This window comes from Carassius gibelio, chromosome B20, assembly GCF_023724105.1.
Source record: "Carassius gibelio isolate Cgi1373 ecotype wild population from Czech Republic chromosome B20, carGib1.2-hapl.c, whole genome shotgun sequence".
Taxonomy (NCBI): Eukaryota; Metazoa; Chordata; class Actinopteri; order Cypriniformes; family Cyprinidae; genus Carassius; species Carassius gibelio.
Genome location: NC_068415.1, coordinates 18,564,064 through 18,585,228, shown reverse-complemented (window position 1 = coordinate 18,585,228; position 21,165 = coordinate 18,564,064). Strand labels below are relative to the sequence as shown.

General features: G+C 38.1%; 1 protein-coding gene across 1 annotated transcript in view; it reads right to left on the bottom strand.

Moving 5' to 3' along the window:
• Window positions 1-626: 626 nt before the first annotated feature.
• Window positions 627-21,165, bottom strand: part of LOC127984580 (leucine-rich repeat-containing protein 52-like) — a 49,468-nt gene continuing 28,929 nt past the window's right edge. The window contains exon 2 of the mRNA XM_052587286.1: window positions 627-11,838. Coding sequence (XP_052443246.1) covers window positions 11,507-11,838 — 332 coding nt within the window. The 3' untranslated portion in view covers window positions 627-11,506. The remainder of the gene's footprint in view (window positions 11,839-21,165) is intronic.

Here is a 21,165-nt window from a genome sequence, read left to right as displayed (position 1 = left end):
TCAACGCTTGGGAAACAAGATTCTTCTGTGTCTTCTTTGATGTACTATCAAAGGTTCTTCTCAGTTGGAAGCATAAAACCATCAGAAAATTGTGTTAGGTTACCATTTGATGGCCAGTGTAAAATTTGATTCATTCATGTCTGCAAGAAAAGGTCAAATTTTGAACTTGTGTCTGCAAGTTTGCATTTGCAAGTTTGTTAAAGCACAGTTCTGGTCAATTAATCGGAAAAGTTAATCAACACAAAAAGTGAATTCGGTTACAACGTTTGATTCAAACAGACTTCAAACAAAATCACACTCACCAAGTTCACTCAGCACCAAATATAATGTTTAAAATCTCTGCTGCATAACAGCATAATCCAGAAATCATCATGGCTATAACATCATAACCACAAGCTTATTAACATATAACTGCCCACATTTTAATTATAACATGCATTCAGTAACTTGACCCACCTTGATAAATTACAAAATGTGCAAGTGAACCAATCATAAAAGAGATTATTTACATACATAAGTTAAACAGTGGCAAAATAATAGCATGTTCAATTCTAAAGCCACCAAAGTGTGCGAGTGCAAGCGCGCATTAAAGAGAAAGAAAACAGCAATAAAACAAGGAGGACACCTTATTTTTTCACTCAAATGACCTTTAATGTTATAAATACAAAGTTGACAGGCATGGACATGTGAGCCACACACACACACATGTCCGGCCACACGCATGCTTACACACACTCTCATGTGGCTCACTTGTTCAGTCTAAGTGCCTCTGCACCAAAGCAAAAGGGATCAACTATTGATCTTGTCTGCCTGCGTCCTCTTCATTTGTGCTAATACAGGTCATGTTTCACACCAGAGTAAGAAAATAAAACAGCAAAACAAATCAACAACAAAAAAAAATTCCAGAAACATATTCTATTCTTTTCCTGTTTTAGTAAAAGATATATGTTACTTAATATAAGTTACACTAGTTTTATTAATTAGACCGAGCTTCTTGCAGAGCTGACAGAGCCCTAAATCTTCATACGGCGAGGAGTTTCTTGACTTGATTTCCTAAACACCAAAGTGTGTGAAGCATGTGTACTTTCCCACTTCACCAGTCCAGTACAAAGCCCAATCCCATTACGACAGAGAAGAAAAAGGCCAAAGCATGAAAGACCATGTTCATAAAATGGTGACTTTACATTCAGCTTTTGCTTTACTGCAAGGATGGACATTGAGGTGCATTCAAGAACCATTAAAGAGTGCAGTGGCATGGGGATTTCATTGTCACTAAGGTATATATATGATAGATGACAGATTTTTTTTCTTCCTGTGAACTAATTGAGCCTGGTTTCTATTGTATATTTAAGTTTTTGCACTTTTTGGACATGAAAGTCAAAGTGCCATTTGAAAGTGCCAAAAGCATAACAACAGAGGGAACACCTGATACATGACCAACATGTTGAACAGGACAACTATCTGAATTATATTTGGCTACCTTGAGATTATTTGCCATTTTAGACAAACATTTAAACTTGGCCATTTTAACTTAAATGTTCTACTAAACATCTTCTACTAAACTACTAACCATTTTCTGCTTTCAATAATTGTGGGCTACTACTAATGTGGTGATCTCAGTTTAGTTTTCCAGCCATTCTCACACATTATCCCTCATTTACAAATCTCTATGAAGGTTGAATTTGTGTAATTTGTGTGTGTGTGTAGAAATGTGACAGACTCAGTGTGTGTGTGTGTGTTTGGTGTGTGACCAGTGGGGTAGGGGCTGTAAATAGGTCAGGGGCCCCCTTGGGCCCGTGTGATTCTGTGTGTCACCCCTTACACAACGAGCAGGCAGCTGTCTGAAATATTCACATTAAATCCCTACTGAATGTGGAATTGTCAATGTACACGCAAGCATTTGCATTTAAAGAACGGGTTGCTCATATGTGAATGTCAGTAAGCAGAGATTAAATGCTCGTGAATATTTCATGTTCTGCTCTTGGAAAACAACTGCCAATGAAAAGAGACTCCACTTTCTCTCTTGTCGTAAAACAACTTTGACATCTTCCGAGGCCTCAAAGTCACCTGTTTATTGCTCCTGGAAGGCAGACTATGTGTGTGTGTGACCGTGATATTGACTGATTACATCAGATGCTTTGATCATGTCTGAGAGATGTCCTCAACTTTAACCCTCCTGAATGCAGTATTATGAGCAGTGTTGCGGGGAACTAACTTAAAGTGGTGATGCTACTATATTGTGCAGTAGTGTGATTTTTCGGCTGTTTTCAAAACATATAAATGGTTTTGCATGCACTACCTGTTGAAAAAAAAAAATTGCATTATTGGGATGTCTGATTAATTTTAACCAATGTTTCATTAGCATGGTATGTTTTTAAAAAAAAAATTAAGAAATCTGCAATTTATTTGAGTTCGATTCAAATAAATAAAAATAGAGTGCCAAGTAAGTTATTTATGATTATGACTGCAAGGTTATTATGATAGGATTGCAAATCTAATAAACCTTATGATATCAAATGATAACTATGTTAATTACATCCTTAAAAAGATATTTATTTGAAGGAAGTGTGTCTATAATTTAGCCATTGTAAATTATGACTAGTCTGTAGCTTGATAAGTAACTTCTGAAACACTGATTCTGAATGTGCACCAATAGCACAAAGACACAAAGAGGGTGTGAAGAAGAGAATAACTAATAAATAAAAGTTTTCAGTCTGCCAGAGATGATAAAGGGCTGATCCAGCTCTGTAGAGTGTGTTTGTGAGCATCAGCGTTCTCTTCCTGCTCTGAGCTGTTGTCACACTGCAGTCGAGCCTCTGCTGTGTTACAGGATGCCAAGAGCTCAAGAGGGGTTATCAGAATGGAAGACCTCTCACACACACTGAGCAAGTGTTTGGTAAGGGAGGTGATCTGACTCCACTAAATTTCCCAGTGAACTGACACACACCCCATACAAATGATCAGTGACCATATGTGTGGGGCTAATGTGGGAGATGTTGTTTCAGAATGTTAAGAATGTTCCTCAAATTATGTCCTGATGCTATTTGATGATGCACCATATACAAGGTCATAATGAAAACATATAGTGCTAAAGAGGAAAGAATGACAGCAGACATAGCAAGAGCAAGGTTGTGTTTAAATTAAACATAATCATGAAAAAGTATACATACATTCTAGAGTTAAATATATATACATAATAGAGGGAAAATATCAAACTGTCTACACGCACCCAACTGCTAATGGGAAAATCAACATGACGCTTGAAGTGGATGAAAGCATTGCGAGTCAAGGCAGAGGAAAGTCTCTAAGCTTTGGTTCCCAGTGGAATCCTGTCATCCACTCTGATTTAGTCCTCCTCTTCCTTAAGACAGAGGAAGACGGCTTACAGCAGCCTTTATGGCACCACCCTCACTAAACCAGCACTAGAGAGATACGAAAGAGGAGGGCAGAGTCAGAACAGAGCTATTACTGAGCAGCCAACTGCAGAAGAGACAAAAAGAGACTAGATGGTACGGCTAGAGATGAGACAAAATGAGATGAGAGACAACAAGAAGGAGAGGACACGGGATTCAAGAATGAAACAAGACATATGACAAGATAAGAGACAAAATGAGACGAGAGACAAGAAGAGGCCAGACATGTTGGGAGATGAGAAAAGACAAAAGGCAAGACTAGTGAGACAAGACAAATGGCAAGAAGAGAAGATGAGACGAGGAGAGAAGAGAAGAAATGAAAAATGAGACAAGTAAAGGAGACACAACATGGTGGGACAACAGGAAAAGACAAGAAATGAGACAAAACAAATGATAAGAACAGACAGAATGAGACCAGGAGAACAAGAAAGAAACAGAGATAGGACAAAATGAGGAGAGAATATGAGACAAGGAGAAGGATGAGGAGAGGACAGAAGAAGAGATGAAACAAGACTAGGAGAAGACAAGAGACAAGACACGGTAGAGAAGAGACAAGACAGGTAGACAGAACAGGACACAAGATGAGATGAGACAAGGCACTACAATCAAGAGAAGAGAAGAGAAGAGAAGAGAAGAGAAGAGAAGAGAAGAGAAGAGAAGAGAAGAGAAGAGAAGAGAAGAGAAGAGGTGTGATGAGACAAAGAAGAGAGGACAAGAGAGGAGAGTATAGAAGATGAGACAAAACAAGACAAGTAAGGAGAAGAGAAATGAAGATAAGACGAGGAAAAAAGAGACAAGAAGAGAAGACAAGGAAAAGACCAGATGAGACAAGACAACAAGACAAATGATGGGAACAGAACAGATGAAAGGAGACAAGAAGAAAAAAGACAGAAGGTAGAGAGGATACGAGCCAAAACAACGAAGAGAAGTAATGAGATGTAACAAGACAAGGAAGAGAGAAGAGGAGAAAACAAGGGTGTTAGCGACTCTTAGTTGAGAAAATTCTGCAGAGCTCCATGAATGATGGATAGATCGTGACAGACACACCTCCACAGACAGCAAATCGATCCAGCAAATCTAAAGTCTCACAGAGCCCAAATTCAGTCCTGTGCTGCTGAAACTACAGCAACACATGCATTTAGCCACACTGCCTCTGGTCCCCAAGCTCCAATCCAAACCAAATGTTTAACAAATAACTATCAGGTATAGTTTAACTATATAGATCAATATTATTTTCTAGACTTTTTACTAAAGGCTGAACCAAACATTTCTAAAATCAGCTACTCTCTGCACGCAAATCTAATTTGAAACTCTAATGAGCTTTCACCCACACTTTCATTTTGGTTATTGGCACAACAAGAATGTAAGAGAAAAACTGTGTTTTAAATCCTAAAAAGAATGCATCTACATTGACATAAAAAATTTATAAAAGTTGTACCTTTAGGTGCACAACAGCTTGTCCCTTTAAGGGTACTGTCTCAGTGACAACCTTGTACCTAACTCTTACCTACCTAAAAGGCATATTATTATGAACCTTTTTATGGGTAAATAAGCTACAATGTTGTCAAAGTTGTTGAGGGACAAGCTGTTGTACCCATAAAGGTAGAGGGTGTACGAGGTCTAAATTGCTAATTGTCTATCTAGGGAGTTAAATAGGTAATGGTGTTCCATTATTGGTCATGGGAGTTTCCTCCTTCAAATGTCAGCTCTACAATTATAGTATTCTGCTAGCAAAGTGATGTATAATGAAACAAAATCACAACACTCACTTTGTTTTCAAGAACACTGACTTTATGTACCAAGCAGAAAATTTGGAAATGATGGTATCATGAACAATTTATTAGACAAGTGGAATAATGTTCACCTGAAACCAAAGAGGATTTAATTGGCTAAATAACTTTTCAAGAGTACTCAATTCATAACCTGGTTAGAAATCATATGAAATTGCTTGGTTTATTTTGTAGAAACTATCGTTACATCCAGTACACAATCTGAAAATGTGCAAAAATTGTACCTTTAGTGGTACAACAGCTTGTCACCAGGACAGTAACCTCAAAGGAGGTGAGTAGTACCTTAAGGGTCCATACGTTTTACCAGTGTTGGGGGTAACGCATTACAAGTAACACAAGTTACATAATCAGATTACTTTTGTCAAAAAGTACTTTTCAAAAAGTAATGTCAGTTACTTTGTTTTCCTATATACAGTATTTAAGTCTCCTGTCCCCGTATTGGGAGAAATCGGAAGTACAGAGGCGCTGTGTGAACGTAATGTTACTGTAGTTCTAGACTTAATGTGAATGTGCATCAATTCATCCCACTAGCAAAAAAAAAAAATAATGATTTAGTATTCATCAAAATTAATAAAAAAAAGTGCAATGCAAACTCAGAATATGAACAAACCTAATCCCATTTTATTAACCAATGTCTTTGAAGCTGAACTTTGATGATCCAGTTCAACCAGCAAAAATGACTTTAGATAAACTAACAATTGTGCTTAATTTTTTTATTATTATTATTTCTTAAGAGTGTTGAACCTTCTTCTTTTGTGTTCTACTGTACAGATTTGAATTTACTTTTCCTTCAGCCTGAGGCTTATTCATAAAATTTTTTGGTGTGAAAAGGCTTTTACATTTGCTATAAATAGAACTTCTTATATTAAAAACAATCAAACCATGCTCATATTTAAAAATTAACATGAAATTAACGCAAAAGTAACGTAAAACATTACTTAATTAGTTACTTCTTTAGGGAGTAACGCAATATTGTAATGCTTTACTTTTAAAAGTAACTTTCCCCAAAACTGTGTATTACTACTCTAAAGCCTGAGACACACGGCACATTTTTCAGCTGTCCCAGACAAAAGATTCATATCATGAAACAAACGTTTCGATTTCTGTGATCATGGCTCCTAATCTGTGGTTCTGTGTCGTACAGTGAGAGAGGTTCAAAGATGGCAGTTGTCATGGTCTTCTGTCCAAAGATAGCCTACAATACAGCATTATCAATGCACAGTGTGTTTGCTGGTACGATCAACGTTTACTGACCAAACTATAAAAATGCGACATGATGTAAACACTACATGGTGCTAAAACATAAAACTGCTTAACTCAAGCTCTTATGCCTTTCTCTTTCACCGGTTCCACTTTTTGTCAGCACAAAAAAAAAAAAACTACAACTGCTTAACTTATAGCATTATCATGTTTTTTTTTTTGTTTACCACTAGGGCATGCTGATAACATTTTATTATTCTATAGTAATGTGTAGAGTCTACACACATGTTGTAGCCAAGTTTATTAGATCCATGTCGCACAGTGTGACATGCAGTGACTTGCTACAATCAGAATTGCTACAATCGTGCAGTGTGTCTCTGGCTTAAGGTCCAAATTTGCACCTTTTAAAGTTAGATAAGGTACAAAGTTGTTCCTCGAAGGATAATGTCCCAGTGACAAGTTTTTGTATCACTAAAGGTATAATTGTTTGCACGTTTTTATGAAAGGGCATTATAGAATATAACCAAAGATATAGATTTCTTATTTTTTTGCAAGCCAACCACTCAGTGACTCAAATCAGATTAGCACACTGCTAGCTTACTCTACACACATATCCTTACAGACCTAAATGTAGACGTGAAACCTTGAAACTTTCCACAAAGCATTAGCTACATCCACCAATTATCATGACCAATGAAAATAAATGCTTAAAATGATAATGCTGATGACCACTGTGGATTCTAGCTGCATCTATCTGTATGAAAATGCTTTGGTGCATATTACATATACTTCAACCTCTATTATTAATACTCACTGCTAGCAGCTGAAGATTTGTTTGTGCATTCACAAAGATATAGCCGGAGTTGTGTTGCTAGTTCATTAGCGTTCTGTTGAGTGTATGTGTGTGTCTCTACAGATTTTCCTGACACAAGCCATCCCTTCTGCATTGCTGATTGTGCTTGCGGTTTTGGAGCTGAGCAGACTGCAGTGTTGTGCCACTGTTAGTGCCTGGAGACTCAGATAAACTCCAGCTCTAACACTTAACTTGACTTTCGGATTACAATAGTAGGGAGCCCCGCACATGACATGCAGGAAAAAACTTTACTTATTTGTTCGTTCACTCGATTTATAAATTGTGCGCATGATTTACTCATTCTTTCCCGCAATAGTACTAGGGAATAATAGGGAACACAATAGTAATTGTGTACATGTTTTAGTACAGTGAGGGAAACGAATTAGTAAACAATTTTATTTTTTTTCTTGCATATCATGTGCGGGGCTCCGTACATTAGGGCTCACCTGTTATATTACACATTAATATTCATAGAGGGATAAAATAATAATACAACTCCTCCCCAATTTCTCTCTTCTTCTAAAGGGCAATGACATAGTCATGCATGATCACTCTCAAAATTCACGGGAGGTGAAAGCGGCACACACACTTCAGTTGTTGCTTTTGATGCTAGAAAGTTTAGTACCTCTACGGTCCATCCTCATATTGATGCTGACATCAGCATGATTCATGCAACCTCAAGTCTATGTATCACAACATTTTTAGCAGTATTTTTCTTTCATTTGTTTTTGAGGAATTGTCTTTAGGTCTTTCCTGACTCAACTGTACAAACAAAATCTTGTTCCCCCTGAAGACATGGTACTATTAGTCTTAACACTTTCAAAACAATGGTGACATGGTGACATACCACTGTAACCTGTAATCTGAAATGGCCCACCTTCTAACAAGTGAGAGACGACAGAATGAGAGAGACAATGAATGAGAGGCTGAAATGTAGGTGAGATGGGCGTGCCAACACACACACACGCACACACACACAAACATTCATTCCAGGGTTGTGACCTGAAGTTGAGACTTCGGAGATGAAAAGACCAGCTTGTTGGATTTTGATTTTTCTAGACTTCTTATTTCAAATTAAATTTTCAACAGGGTTTAATGAGCATGTGTATGTGTAACAGAGGCATTCCCTGACCTCAAGAGATGCACTAGCGACGGATGCTAGTGGCTAAAGTCTTCAGTGCTAGAGGCTAGTAGCCTCCTTCTTAGTGGGTCCGCCGCCCATGCCGTAGACCCAAGTTCGAGACTGTGATGAGAGGGGTGGGGCTGAGAGCTGTGGGAACGGAGCTAGGCCGGTGGAGTAAATGCTAATGCGTAAAACCTGTGCCACTTGGTCTTGAGTTCCACGGCACTCCGGAAGAATAAAAGGAGTGACGACAGTGGGACTAGAGACCGGTGAGTGGTGCAGATGACGAGATTTAGCATATAGTCTACCAGTCTTACTCCATTCCCACAGCTCTCGGTCCCGCCCCCTTTCATCACAGAGATCTACTCGGATCAAGAATGAGGAGTGGCGGTTATGACCCGGGAGAGAGGGGTTTCACATGTGCATGTTTTAAGATGGGACTGTCTTTTTGACTGACTAATGGCAGATAGGATTGGGACCCCTAAAGGGGACATGGTGATAAAAAACAATATGAGCTGGAAGGAAAGATGCTATCTCAATTGAGCTTTTGTGTTTTTTCACACTGAAATATAATTCCTTTTACAATCACCATTTTGCTTTAGTGGCTCTGTAGATGGGAGTGTCTGGGAAGCCTGTTCGGAAAAGGTCATAATTCCATTGGGTGCAACTTGTTGTGCGGGAATTACCCACTGCGGCTCTAAGGGAAATGGAGAACAAGAATTCAAAAGAATATTAGCAAAAGAATATATAGATTTTTAAAAGCAGCAGCTGAGATTTTGAGAGCAGCCCAAGCCATAAGCATTATTCCCTTAAACTCTTTAACTCGTTACAGATGGATTTAGCAACCCTCAATCATCCAATAACCCCCAAATCAGCTTTCCCTCTCGTCTAAAAACTCTAGAAATGAGAGGACGTGACTTCTCTACACTTCTCTTTCTAAAGTTGAATTTAGGGACAAAACATGTTAAACCGGATGGGCGAATTTGCCAAAAGAGTTTTGTCACATTTTGTATGTTGTAATTCAGGAGTAAAACAGCTCCTTTTCCCTAATCACCAACACTCCAGCATCTCACCAGGTGCTAACTGTGTTGGAATAGTGCTCAACCATAAAGAAGTCACAAAAGATGTTGTCATTTGCCTGGAAAAATTAACTTTGCACTATTGCAGCTGACAGAAACCAATTTGGTTCAAACAAGACGTTTATGTACATTTTCTAATGATAATGGCAGCAGTAATTCATCCAGTGATGATCAAATAATGGAGAGTATCTGTAGATCCAGACATGCTGTGCAATAGAGAACACTGTCAACATTTTAAAGAGACAATTAAGGTTCTGGATTGCAGTAATAATGCTGCAGAGCAAAGTATGCCAGATTATATTAGTCTGCTGAATCCTCCACAAACTAGACGATAAGGTTCTGTGCTAAAACTAATTTTTGAATGTCCCATTATCATCATTTCTTAATGGAATTGTGTTAAACAACCAGAAAACACAAACTAAAACAACACTCTCAACGGGCGCAATTCCTTCCAGTGCTGATGGTGCAGTGTGAAGATAGAGGGGTCACTTTAGCTCTGCCCTTGAGTGGCATGATGTGGTAGCCACAGGAGGAATCACATTTGATTAAAAAAAAAAAAGACCTGCCAAAATTATAGAATGCTGACATATTTTATTCTCCCCCACCTTTACTGCAATGAGCCACACGCACTCACACACACACACACACACGCACTAACACTCACATTTTTCCCTCTATTGCTCTCAGTATCACCTGGAGGTGTTATTGCTGGACTGGTTACATCTTGTGTGTAAGGCTTTTCGGTGCAGTGCATACAGGCTTACTGAGATCAATAATGTCCCTTCCAATACAGGGCTCAACAATAAGGATGGTCCAATGGCCCAGGGCCAGTGACAATGTTTTTTTCCAGTTCACTTGCCCTGTTGAGCCAGTGCATTCATTAATCATCTATGTGTGGTTTTATGCCTTGCAAAATTGTTTTCGTATTTACTATGTTCTAAAATGCTATTTATTCCTGTGATGACAAAGCTGAATTTTCAGCAGCCATTAATCCAGTCTTCATTGTCACATGATTCTTTAGAAATCTTTTTTAATATGCTGATTTGGTGCTCAAGAAACATTAATTTTAAACAATGTTAATATTAGTAGTATTATTTTCAGTGTTGAAAACCGTTTTGCTAATTAATATTCTTGTGGAAATCATAAAACATTTATTTTTATTTTAATAAATTTAATGCATCCTTGCTGAATATATTTATTCATTTTTAAAAACAAATACTGACCCAACCCAATTTTTTATTTTGATGATAAAAATTTATCTTTTTACAAATTTAAAATGTACATTATAATATTTCTTATAATTTGCCCATATAATTATTATTCATCAATATTTATATTATATTAGTCAGGGCGAAAACTACTAACCAGACAGGGCAAGCAGAAAAAATCCTTATTGTAAAGGCCTGGAATTTTTTTTTTTTTTTTTTTTTATCAATCCATCATTTGTGCAGTCAGTCAGTCTGTGGCCACCTTAAAAAGCTTTTTCAGCCTTGCATGGAGTTGTGCAGACAGTTTAGAAGTGTCTTCCATCTTCTATTCGTTCATTTCACACTGCATGAATCTGGAGAGACTGCCTTGTATATCCTCCATTTTTATGCCTTTCTTTGACCAAGCAAGTAAATACAAGCTGAGATAGGTTACTGGATAAGTCTTCAAGCCTCTCTACCTCTCTGTCTTTTCCCCTATTCCTTCCCGCTTGCTGTCTCTCTCTTAAGAGTGAAACACAGTGTTGTCACCCTGCCCCAATTACACTACTAACAGAGAGCATGGTGTGTGTGTGTGTGAGCATTATTTCTATGCTTTTAATCAAGACCAACCATCAGATCTGTCAGAAACAGACAAGTTCTCTGTGGCCACCTGTAAGAATATAAATAAATCTAATCAGTCTGTCCTGTCCTGCCCTGCTCTTATCTTAATCTAACACTACTGTTGACACATTCTAAAAAAGTGCACTTTAAACCTCTTTATAGAAAAGAAAAACTCCTTTGCTCTGTCCGCAGCTCCCTGTCTGTTCATCAAAGATTTCTCAGCATCCCTTTGTCCTCTGGTCACACCTGCATGCCTGGTTTGCTCAGGTCCCCATTGCCATGGTTACCCCCTCCTCCACTTCCTGCCCCTCGGGTGACTGTCTCCTCCTCATCCTCGCTGTCGAGCTCCTCGCTCTTCCTCTTGCTGTAGCGCTCGTACAGAACCATGAGCACGCCCATCACCCACGCCGACACCGTCCCGGCACTGAAGATGACGAAACCGATGGCGATGAAGAACAGGTAGTCCCAGTAACCCAGTCCCTGGTGGCATTCCGATCGCAGCTGCATGCCCACCTCCGCCAGGCGCTGACCCAGCATGTCCGGCGGCCCCTGGCACACCGTCTGCCCCTCATCTAAACAGAAGTCAGAGAAGAGACAAGGATGGAGTACTTTCTTCAAAAGGGAGAGTAAACATTTTATAATGAGACAAGCATTTCTATTTCAAATAAATACTGTCTTTTTTAACATTCACTTTATATTCACCAAACAATCCTGAAAAGAGAACTTCAAAAATAGGTTAACCCTTTATGTATAATGCATTATAAAGGGCAATTAAAGGTTAAAATGCATTATAATTATTAATAATCTATGCTGTAATAAATCATATCCTACAAATAATTATAACCAAATTTAAAATGCATAGTGTAAAGATAAACTTATATGTTTTATAATGTATTAACTGTAGGTATAATCTATTATTAATATATATGACCGGCATATATTTTCTTAAAGAACATGTGACACTGAGGACTGGAGTAATGCTGCCATTCTGAAAGGAACCTTAAGAATTAGTTATGAATTAAGTTACAAATTAATACAGACATTCTCATGATTAATAATATTAGTGTTAATAATAATATGTATGAATGTACATTTTAGCAAACATACTAAAACCTGAAAAACAACGTTTACTATTAAACATGCTGAACGTGCATACATTTTTTTTTCTAATTCTGAAACAATTATATCCTCTGTGTCACACACTCACACTCACACACACACACACACACAGTGTCTTGATCCCTCCAGCAGTAGTCCTGAGGAGGATACAGGTCAGTAACCATCATCCCCGTCTTTAAATCTGAGCCCAGAAGAGCATCAGCCTGTCATCTCAACATATCAGCCTGACAGAATGATCCACAAACACACACACACACACACTGAGACTGAGGCTGAACACAGCTCAGCTTCTGTGATCCTCAGTTTTTCATTACATACAGTGGGAACTCAATAAAAAAAGTAGTTAAAGAATTCTCTTTTCTTCATTTGTCTTTTTGACATTACACTCAATATCTTTCGTCTTATTAACTAACGTCTGGCCATTTGGTGATCTGAGCTGTTAAGAGAAATGATGCCACGTCACCTTTAATCAAAAAGCACTATTTCCTTCATTACAAAGACGAGAAGAGACTGTGAGAGAGCAGGGGCGGCAATAAGTCACCTCTGGGTTTGATTGTCCTGGAAAGATTCCTGCATTCAGCAGAGAATTAATGAGCAGCTCCACCAGCCAAATGTGCTTCAGATCTCAGTGTTCAGTCATAACGAGATGACAGCACACTCCATTATTTTTTTATTTAAAATAAAGCCCGAAAATTAACTGGCGCACAGGCAAAGCAGGCAACAGTCAAGCATGATATATGTATAAAGTTTCCTACTTCTCCACATTCCTACTTAGTTCACATTTTTGAACTTGGATGACCTTTTTAACCAAGTGTTTCAAATGTCAAAACACCTATGAGGAATGTGTACATTAATAACAAGTTTTGTTTTAAAAATGTTTTGTGATTTACAGAAACTAGGAATGTCCATATGAAAAAAACTTAAAAAAATAACTGATTAACTCTTTTTAATCACTGAAGTCTTATGGCATTTCCATGCGCTCTTGATTTACCTGATCAGTTTTTTTTTCTCTTCTCAGAAGTTTTACCAGTAAAATATTTATTGAGTAGAAATTCAGCATGTTCTTTAAACAAATGCCGGTGGCGTTTATTTATTTATTTATTTTCTCAGTTGTCCCAGATCAAAGGTTGAGAACCACTGAATCTATCTGTATCATTTTATTTTCTATTTGCTAAAAAATATTCCGCTCAGCAATCTCCGATCTCCTTCTAGTTTAATGAAATGCACTGATTGGTTACAAGAAATGTGAGAATCAATTAAGTTAAATGTCACTGACGAAATCACGAAGGAAATCATGGAATTACTTTTTATGTAATGTAACTATTTTCAGAATCGGAATCAGAATGAGCTTTATTGCTAAGTATGTTTAGACATACGAGTAATTTGTTTTAATGACAGAAGCTTCTGCAATGCAACAGAATTACAGTGACAGAACTTAAACCCAGATTAATTTTTTTTTAATAAGGAATAACAATATACATATTTACAATTGTATATGCAGGTACAGTATATTCCAATAGACAGTTTTGTATGTGCAGGTAAATTATGTGCAAATTTGAAGTGTAGACTAAGTGTGTGTGTTAGATAAATAAGTGTATGAGTGCCGGCAGCCATATCACCCTGGAGCACAAGACCGGTTTCCCACTGAAGCTAAGCAGAACTGAGCCTGGTCAGTACCTGGATGGGAGACCTCCTGAGAAAACTAGGTTGCTGCTGGAAGAGGTGGTAGTGAAGCCGGCAGGGGGTGGGTCCTAGCACCCCAGTGTAGTGATGGGGACACTATACTGTCAACAAGCACCGTCCTTCGGATGAGACGTTAAACCGAGGTCCTGACTCTCTGTGGTCAGTAAAAATCCCAGGATGTCTTTCGAAAATAGTAGAGGTGTGACCTCGACATCCTGGATAAATTCGCCCATTGGCCTCTGACCATAATGGTCTCCTAACAATCCCCATATCCACTGATTGGCTTCATCACTCTGTCTCCTCTCCATCAGTAAGCTGGTTTGTGGTGTGTGGTGGGCGTTCTGGCGCACTATGGCTGCCGTCGCATCATCCAGGTGGATGCTGCTCATTGGTGGTGGATGAGGAGATACCCCCTGACATTGTAAAGCGCTTTGAGTGCCTAGAAAAGCGCTATATAAATGTAAGGAATTATTATTATTATTATTATTATTATATATAGTGTTGTGTGTTCCACAGTTATTGTCAAGTGTTCATGAGATGTATTGGCTGGGGGAAGAAACTGTTCCTGTTTCTGGTCGTTCTGGTGCTTAGAGCTCTGTAGCGTCGACCAGACAGCAACAGTTTGAGTGATTTTGCCAACCCTTTTGCTCTCTCTGGATGAGTACAGTTCTTGGAGAGTAGAGAGGGTTGTACCAGTGATTTGTTCAGCAGTCCGGACTATCCTCTGTAGTTTTCTGAGGTCAGATTTGGTAGCTGAGCTGAACCAGACAGTTGACTAAACAGTTGAACCAGACAGTTGAAGTGCAGAGGATGGATTCAATGATGGCGGAGTAGAACTGTTTCAGCAGCCAACTATGTTCAGCAAAACATCAGAATAGTGGAAAATCTGTAATATATAGAGTGATGTGTAGTGCCGAATGTCCAGCAATTCGTCTCTGGTGAAACTGATTGCAGGGATATAACTAAAGACAAGAGAAACTAGCAATCATCATCAGCGCCATATTGGATGTATTTCTGTGTAGATTATGAAAATATTTCCCAATAGGATCAGTTTTGCAATTAGTTCCAAATTACAAAAAACATTAGAATCCCTCAAACATTTCATTAGGCTTCTTTGCCCTAAGAACATATATATAAACAAAACCCAACATCTGATGTTCAATGGAGAAGCGTGGAAAAGACCACTTGGTGCTAAAGACAGGGATTACAGGTAACTAATCTTCTCCCATACAGGCAAAAATAGCAGACAGACATTATGCAAGTCATTATGATGATTAGTGTGTCCCATACTCTGTGAACTGGGCCAGGAACAACCACCTGCCCCAGCAGAGACTCTGTGACCTCTGGGCTTTATTTCCTGTTAAGTTGGTCTCAAACTACTCTCCTATGAGCCATGAGGTTATATCAGGACAAACAAGGAAAATAAGAGGCGCTCTGTGCTGTTATATTACCCACATTTTCCAGATAGTAATCCGATTATTAAAAGACTAAGTCTGAACTTTCAGTGCCCTTCAAGATGCAATCAAAGTGCAAAAGGATCATTCTGAATTAATTTTACAGCTCGAATAATGCATCTTTCTACAGACGAAATAAAAAAAATATAACCTGCTATCAATCCTCTGGCCTAAGATGTTCATGGTATGTTATTTTTGTATTTTATTATTTCATACAATACGAGTTAAAAGTTAAAGGGTCAGTAAACACCACAGAACAATAATGATAAAGCTAACTATATTTCTATCATGACAACTCTAGGAGGGTATGGCATGGTAATGTACATGACAATGTTAATGTGTTTGGTCTTGGTGGGTTAGATCTGCTGTACTGAGACTTGCTACTGCAAATAAATCCAGCTGCTGTGAGCATGTATGAAATACTACTGCTGAACACATAACACATATGAAATAACCTCGTAGCATACACAAAGCTCCCCATAGCAGATCTATACAGGTGGAGCTGGGGAAGGTGGAGGTTTTCTGAAGTGAGCTCCAACTGCTACAGCAAACACAAGCCAAGTTTATATGGAAATTGAACTCAGAACATTTATTTAGACCACAAATCTGAGATATATTTGGCAGCAGATTATAAATGGCTTGCAGGCAATATCATTTTCCAATTAGCTCTATAAAATAACTGTCTTCCTATAAGCACAAGACCGAAAGAGGAGCTTGTAAGTCTCTACTCTGTCACGCACATCCATGCATCGACTTAAGCATTCATAAGACTATTTGAGTTCATACTTTCAAGACATTAAATTGTATGAGCGTACACACAAGCTATATTTGGCTATGTTTCAGGCACATGCACTAGGGCTGATATGGTTTGGTCTGACAGGAAGCACTGTGGTGACAGAAATTAATGTGTTTCTTAGTGTCGTCACTGAAGCTCTGCATGGATCAGAGATTAACACAGAAAGCATTTGCAAGATGCAAACAGAATGTGGCACTGAATGGACCTCGACGGCCTCAAACGTTTCTTTCACATACACATACACACTTGTCTCTCAAAGCCTTCCACAATGTACGACATAACATAACATCCCAGACTAGAGGGGTTTCTATGTGTGAGGACACATCACTCGCTCTCATTATCAAAAGTCCCACAACCATAACTCTGTCATTTATGTGTAATCTGTCCTCCTCCCTCTATGATTAGCCTCTCTTTCTCCTTCTTTTTCCCCTCTCTCCATCCATCCTTCTTTTCTTGAGGGCATATTAGTTCAAACCATGGTCTCTTGCGTCATCATCTGTGACACACACGCGTTGAAAGAGGGCAATTGCTCATAAGATTGCTCAGAACGTGTCATTACAGAGATAATCTCACTGTGCCCACCGTCAAATTACTCACAAGTCACCATTTCCCCTCACCCCAGAGGTACAGCAATTTTTCATGCTGTTTTTGATGGGACATTATTACACAGGGCCGGCTCCAGGCGTGGGCAGAGATGGGTTAGCCTAGGTTATTTTATTTGTTTTAATTTTTTCGTGCATATTTATATATCAGTAACTAATCTGAAGCCGACTGTATTTTGCGAAGTTTAAGATATAGATTGAGACTGCCCAAACAATCATAAAATAACTCCAGAAAATTGCAGCATATTGATTTTATTAGCTGGATGTTAGGCACGCTGAATTAACGTGGGGCTTCAGTGTTATCAGTTATCTGCGCTATCACCGGGAGTTTGTGAGTTATGAGGAGTTTTATACATTAATATGTATCATAGCCTACCACTGAATTTACCTGAGCAGTTTTTAATGTTCTAAAAAAAAAAAACTAATTCATGAATGTGCGTTCACTGCATGTGAACCGTTTTGAATTGAAAGTTGGGCTTTCATTTATGGTACTTCATAATTATTGTGATGACAATAGCATTTTTCTGTCTTGCGCTATTAAGATATTAGGAATACAATTAAAGGTACAATTTGTAAGATATTTGCTGTAAAATATTCAAAAACCACTAGTCTAGTGTTATATATTTTGTCGAGCTAATTACTAACAATATCTCTAATGTTTTCAACTAGTAAATCGTGAGAATATTCCCCTTCTAAACAGTGACACGGGGCCTGTCCAGGCAGTCGCCTGTCAATGAGATTAGTTACCCTTTGTTACCGCCTTTACTGACGTAGAAACCACATTACAACAGTGTCGTGGACAAATGCGGAAGTAGCTTCGTGACAAACTTCAACTAGAAAGAGATTCCGATTTCGCTTGTGTTTTCCTCAACAGGTGAGTTTTTTTTATTTGGATCTTTACAGGAAACGTATGCAATTATAACGATCAACAAGATTAGTATTATGGGGCATACACGCCAAACGCGGGGCATCGCGTCTCTAGACCCGCGCGAGGATGTGTCTGATCCATAGTCTGATCGCGTCTTTGCATTGACTTTTTATGTAATCTAAATAAAATCTGCAAAAATCGTTGAACTGATCGTCTGATTGATGGCCGTCAGTGGTTGGGTAGAAGACAACAAATCCCATCATTCCACGCTCCTTTTTAGCGTCATCAAACCACACGATTGTTATTGTTTTGGTAGTGTAGGTTCTACAACCTGCACCTTTAAAATTAAATGGGTGCATATTTGAAAATGGCTGAAAAATATTATTTGCAGTTCAGGTTGATTACAAAAAAAAAATCTTATTATTTATTTATTTCCTTTACCATTACCATAGTGGTCTGGTATTAATATTTTCCTGTAATTTAATGTTCTAGATATGATTGTGGCCTTGTTTGGTATAAATAAAAAAGTTAGTCGAAAAAATCACAGCAAAAACTAAATTTAACACACTGCATTACTTAAGGGAAAGTATGAATGCAAATGAATAATTAAAAATAACATATTAAAACAGGGGTGTCAAACTCGTTTCAAATTTTGCATTTTTTCTTTGAAATAACACACACACAGCAGTGAGAAGTGACCACACACCTGGAGCAGTGGGAAGCTATGGATCCAGCGCCCGGGGAGCAACTGGGGGTTCAGTGCCTTACTCAAGGGCACCTCAGCCATGAGTATTGAGGGTGGAAGAGAGCACTGTTCATTCACATTAATTAAGCAAAACAATCATTTCAGGGACATGTCGAATTACAGGCTAGTGTTTTTTCTTTCATGCATTATAATGAAGTCTTTTAAAAACTGCACAGCGTTTTTAGCTTTTTAAACACCATACTTCATCCTACAACAACTGTGCACACATTTCCTATCATGTATGCCTATGAAAGATGATTGAACCAATCAGAGTAGGTACTCGAGTTACTCGAGCGTATTTTTTACGGTAGAATTCCGGCAACCACAGCTGCCGTTTTTTTACCTAAAGTTTTATGGAATGTTTTTTACAGTGTGCGTTCCACTCTATAAATATTCTTTACACAATGAAGATTTCTAAGGGAAATTTAAAGATGATCAAACATGAACAAAGGGCATCAGCAGCATTCAGGGTTAACCTAGAAGCCTGTTCTTTAATGTCCCACCAGGTTTTTGGAGCAAAAATGTACAGGGTAGCGAAATGTTCCGGCTCTATGTGAAACCTGGGCAGAAGGGGAACTATTTAAGTGGAACACCCTGCATGGGTCTAATAGCAGCCAGATAAATCTGAACAGAGAGTGACATCCTGCCTACTCATACAGCTTCAGTCAGCTGTAGTAATTATGGTCTCAAAAAGGGGGTCACTCCCGGCAATGCCACGGGGGACAGCCCTGTCAGATATGGCTCTGTCAAATGACCTGGGCACCGCTAGAGTAAATAGAGCTGCAAATCAGAGTGTGAAAATCTTGTGATGGGACTGTCTGTCTTCATATAGCTACATACTCAAATGAACACACTAGCTCAAACATAGCTTTCAGATGCTCAAAATATGAATAAAATAATATATTAATCTTAATATTTAGGTTTTTGTCCAGAAAAAGGTCACAAATTTGTCACGAAAAATATCTTATCTATCATTCATTAACAGTTTTAGTTAGCACATCAACTTATGTGAACCTAAAATACATTTAGAAAATGTTTTCCCCCTATTGCTTTGTCTCCATTTAGTCTCATTGCTATTTAGATTTGTTTAGGGATGCATGACAGAAATTAGACAAATCACCTTTAATTTGTTTTCTTTCCTTTATTTTCTATTCACCTACTGAAACCAGTGAACGACGAGTTCCTTTTATTCAAACAGAGAATAGCTTTTAGATTTTGTCAAAGCTGTCAAATGTGATTTGCTGCTTGTTATTGCTAATTACATTTTTAGTGGTATTTGCAGCAATGGACAAAGAAAAAGAGCGTTTGAATGGCAAAATATAAAGATTAGTAATCAATATATCGGTTTTGTCAGCTAATAGGAGTTTTCACACTGATGGCCCACGGAGTGCCTAATGCCACATAGTAATGAAAAAAAATATATATATGATGGGAGGAAAAATTATAATTAAATGTCTCTGTGTTCGCTCACAAAAGTTTTACATTCACCCAAGAATTTTTGCTTTTGCTCGCAAAACCTTTCAGAAAAGTTTCCTAGGTGAGCAAGTTTTTTGAAGGAATGAAAAACTTTTGTGAGCGAACAGCGAACACAAAAAACTTGTCTTGGGACCGAGTCCAAGTCTTTAACCAACTGAGTTCTTAATTTTATGTTTGTTTTTATTTATGTTGCAGGATGTGGATTCGACCATATTTGGAAAAAGTCCAAAATGTCACAGTCCATGTCAAGTTCAAGTACAAGTCCAACAAGTGCATCTGAGGTTATTTATATGTGCAGTATAATTAAGTCTAAGTACCCCAACCCTACACTTGGAGTAATGTAAATCTTTTGTGAATAATCAACATTTTTTCTGGGGGAATGCAAATGTAAAACACTAAGTTTTTTGGAGGGATGCAAAACTTTTGCGAGTGAATGCAAAGTTTCTTGGTGGGAACAAAAGACTTGTGAGCAAATGCAAAGTGCAGGGAAACAAAACTTTTGTGAGTTAATGCAATGTTTGGGGAAACTTACAATTCTTAGAGGAATGCAAAACATCTGCAAGTTTATCTAGGAACGCAAACTTTTTTAACGAGAAGGCAAAATCATTTTGAATATAATTTTTCATCCTGTCCCAATTTTCCCATCACTATGCCCCTTTATAGCTCTGTAAAGACCATTTAGATGAAACAGACATTAACTAAAAGCTACTTCCCTGCTAAAAAATAAAAACAATAAAAAATAAAACCTGTCTAAAATGGTCGGCTGGATTTAGCTGGTCATCTGGCCTGGTCATAGAAGATTTGCAGGCTGGTTTTAGAGAGGTTTTGACCACTTCTTTTGCTGGTCAGTCCAGCTAAAACCAGCTATACTTCCAGCGTATACCAGCTAAGACCAGCTAAGGCAGGGTTCTGCAGGGTACGATTTAAAGTACCCTTTAACTTAACTTTTCACTTCACTAATTGGGCCGGTAGCATCTGAATAAATATAGTACTTTTTTTTTTTTAAACATGCACGCATACAAAAAAAAAAGTATCCTTCAGGGTACTGGAACTGTTAATTGGTATGGCCAAAAAGCATACCCTCAGCCTAATTAGATCATTAATACTTCATTATTAGCAGCAGAAGGATGTAGTGATGTTAATGTTCTAGTCAAAG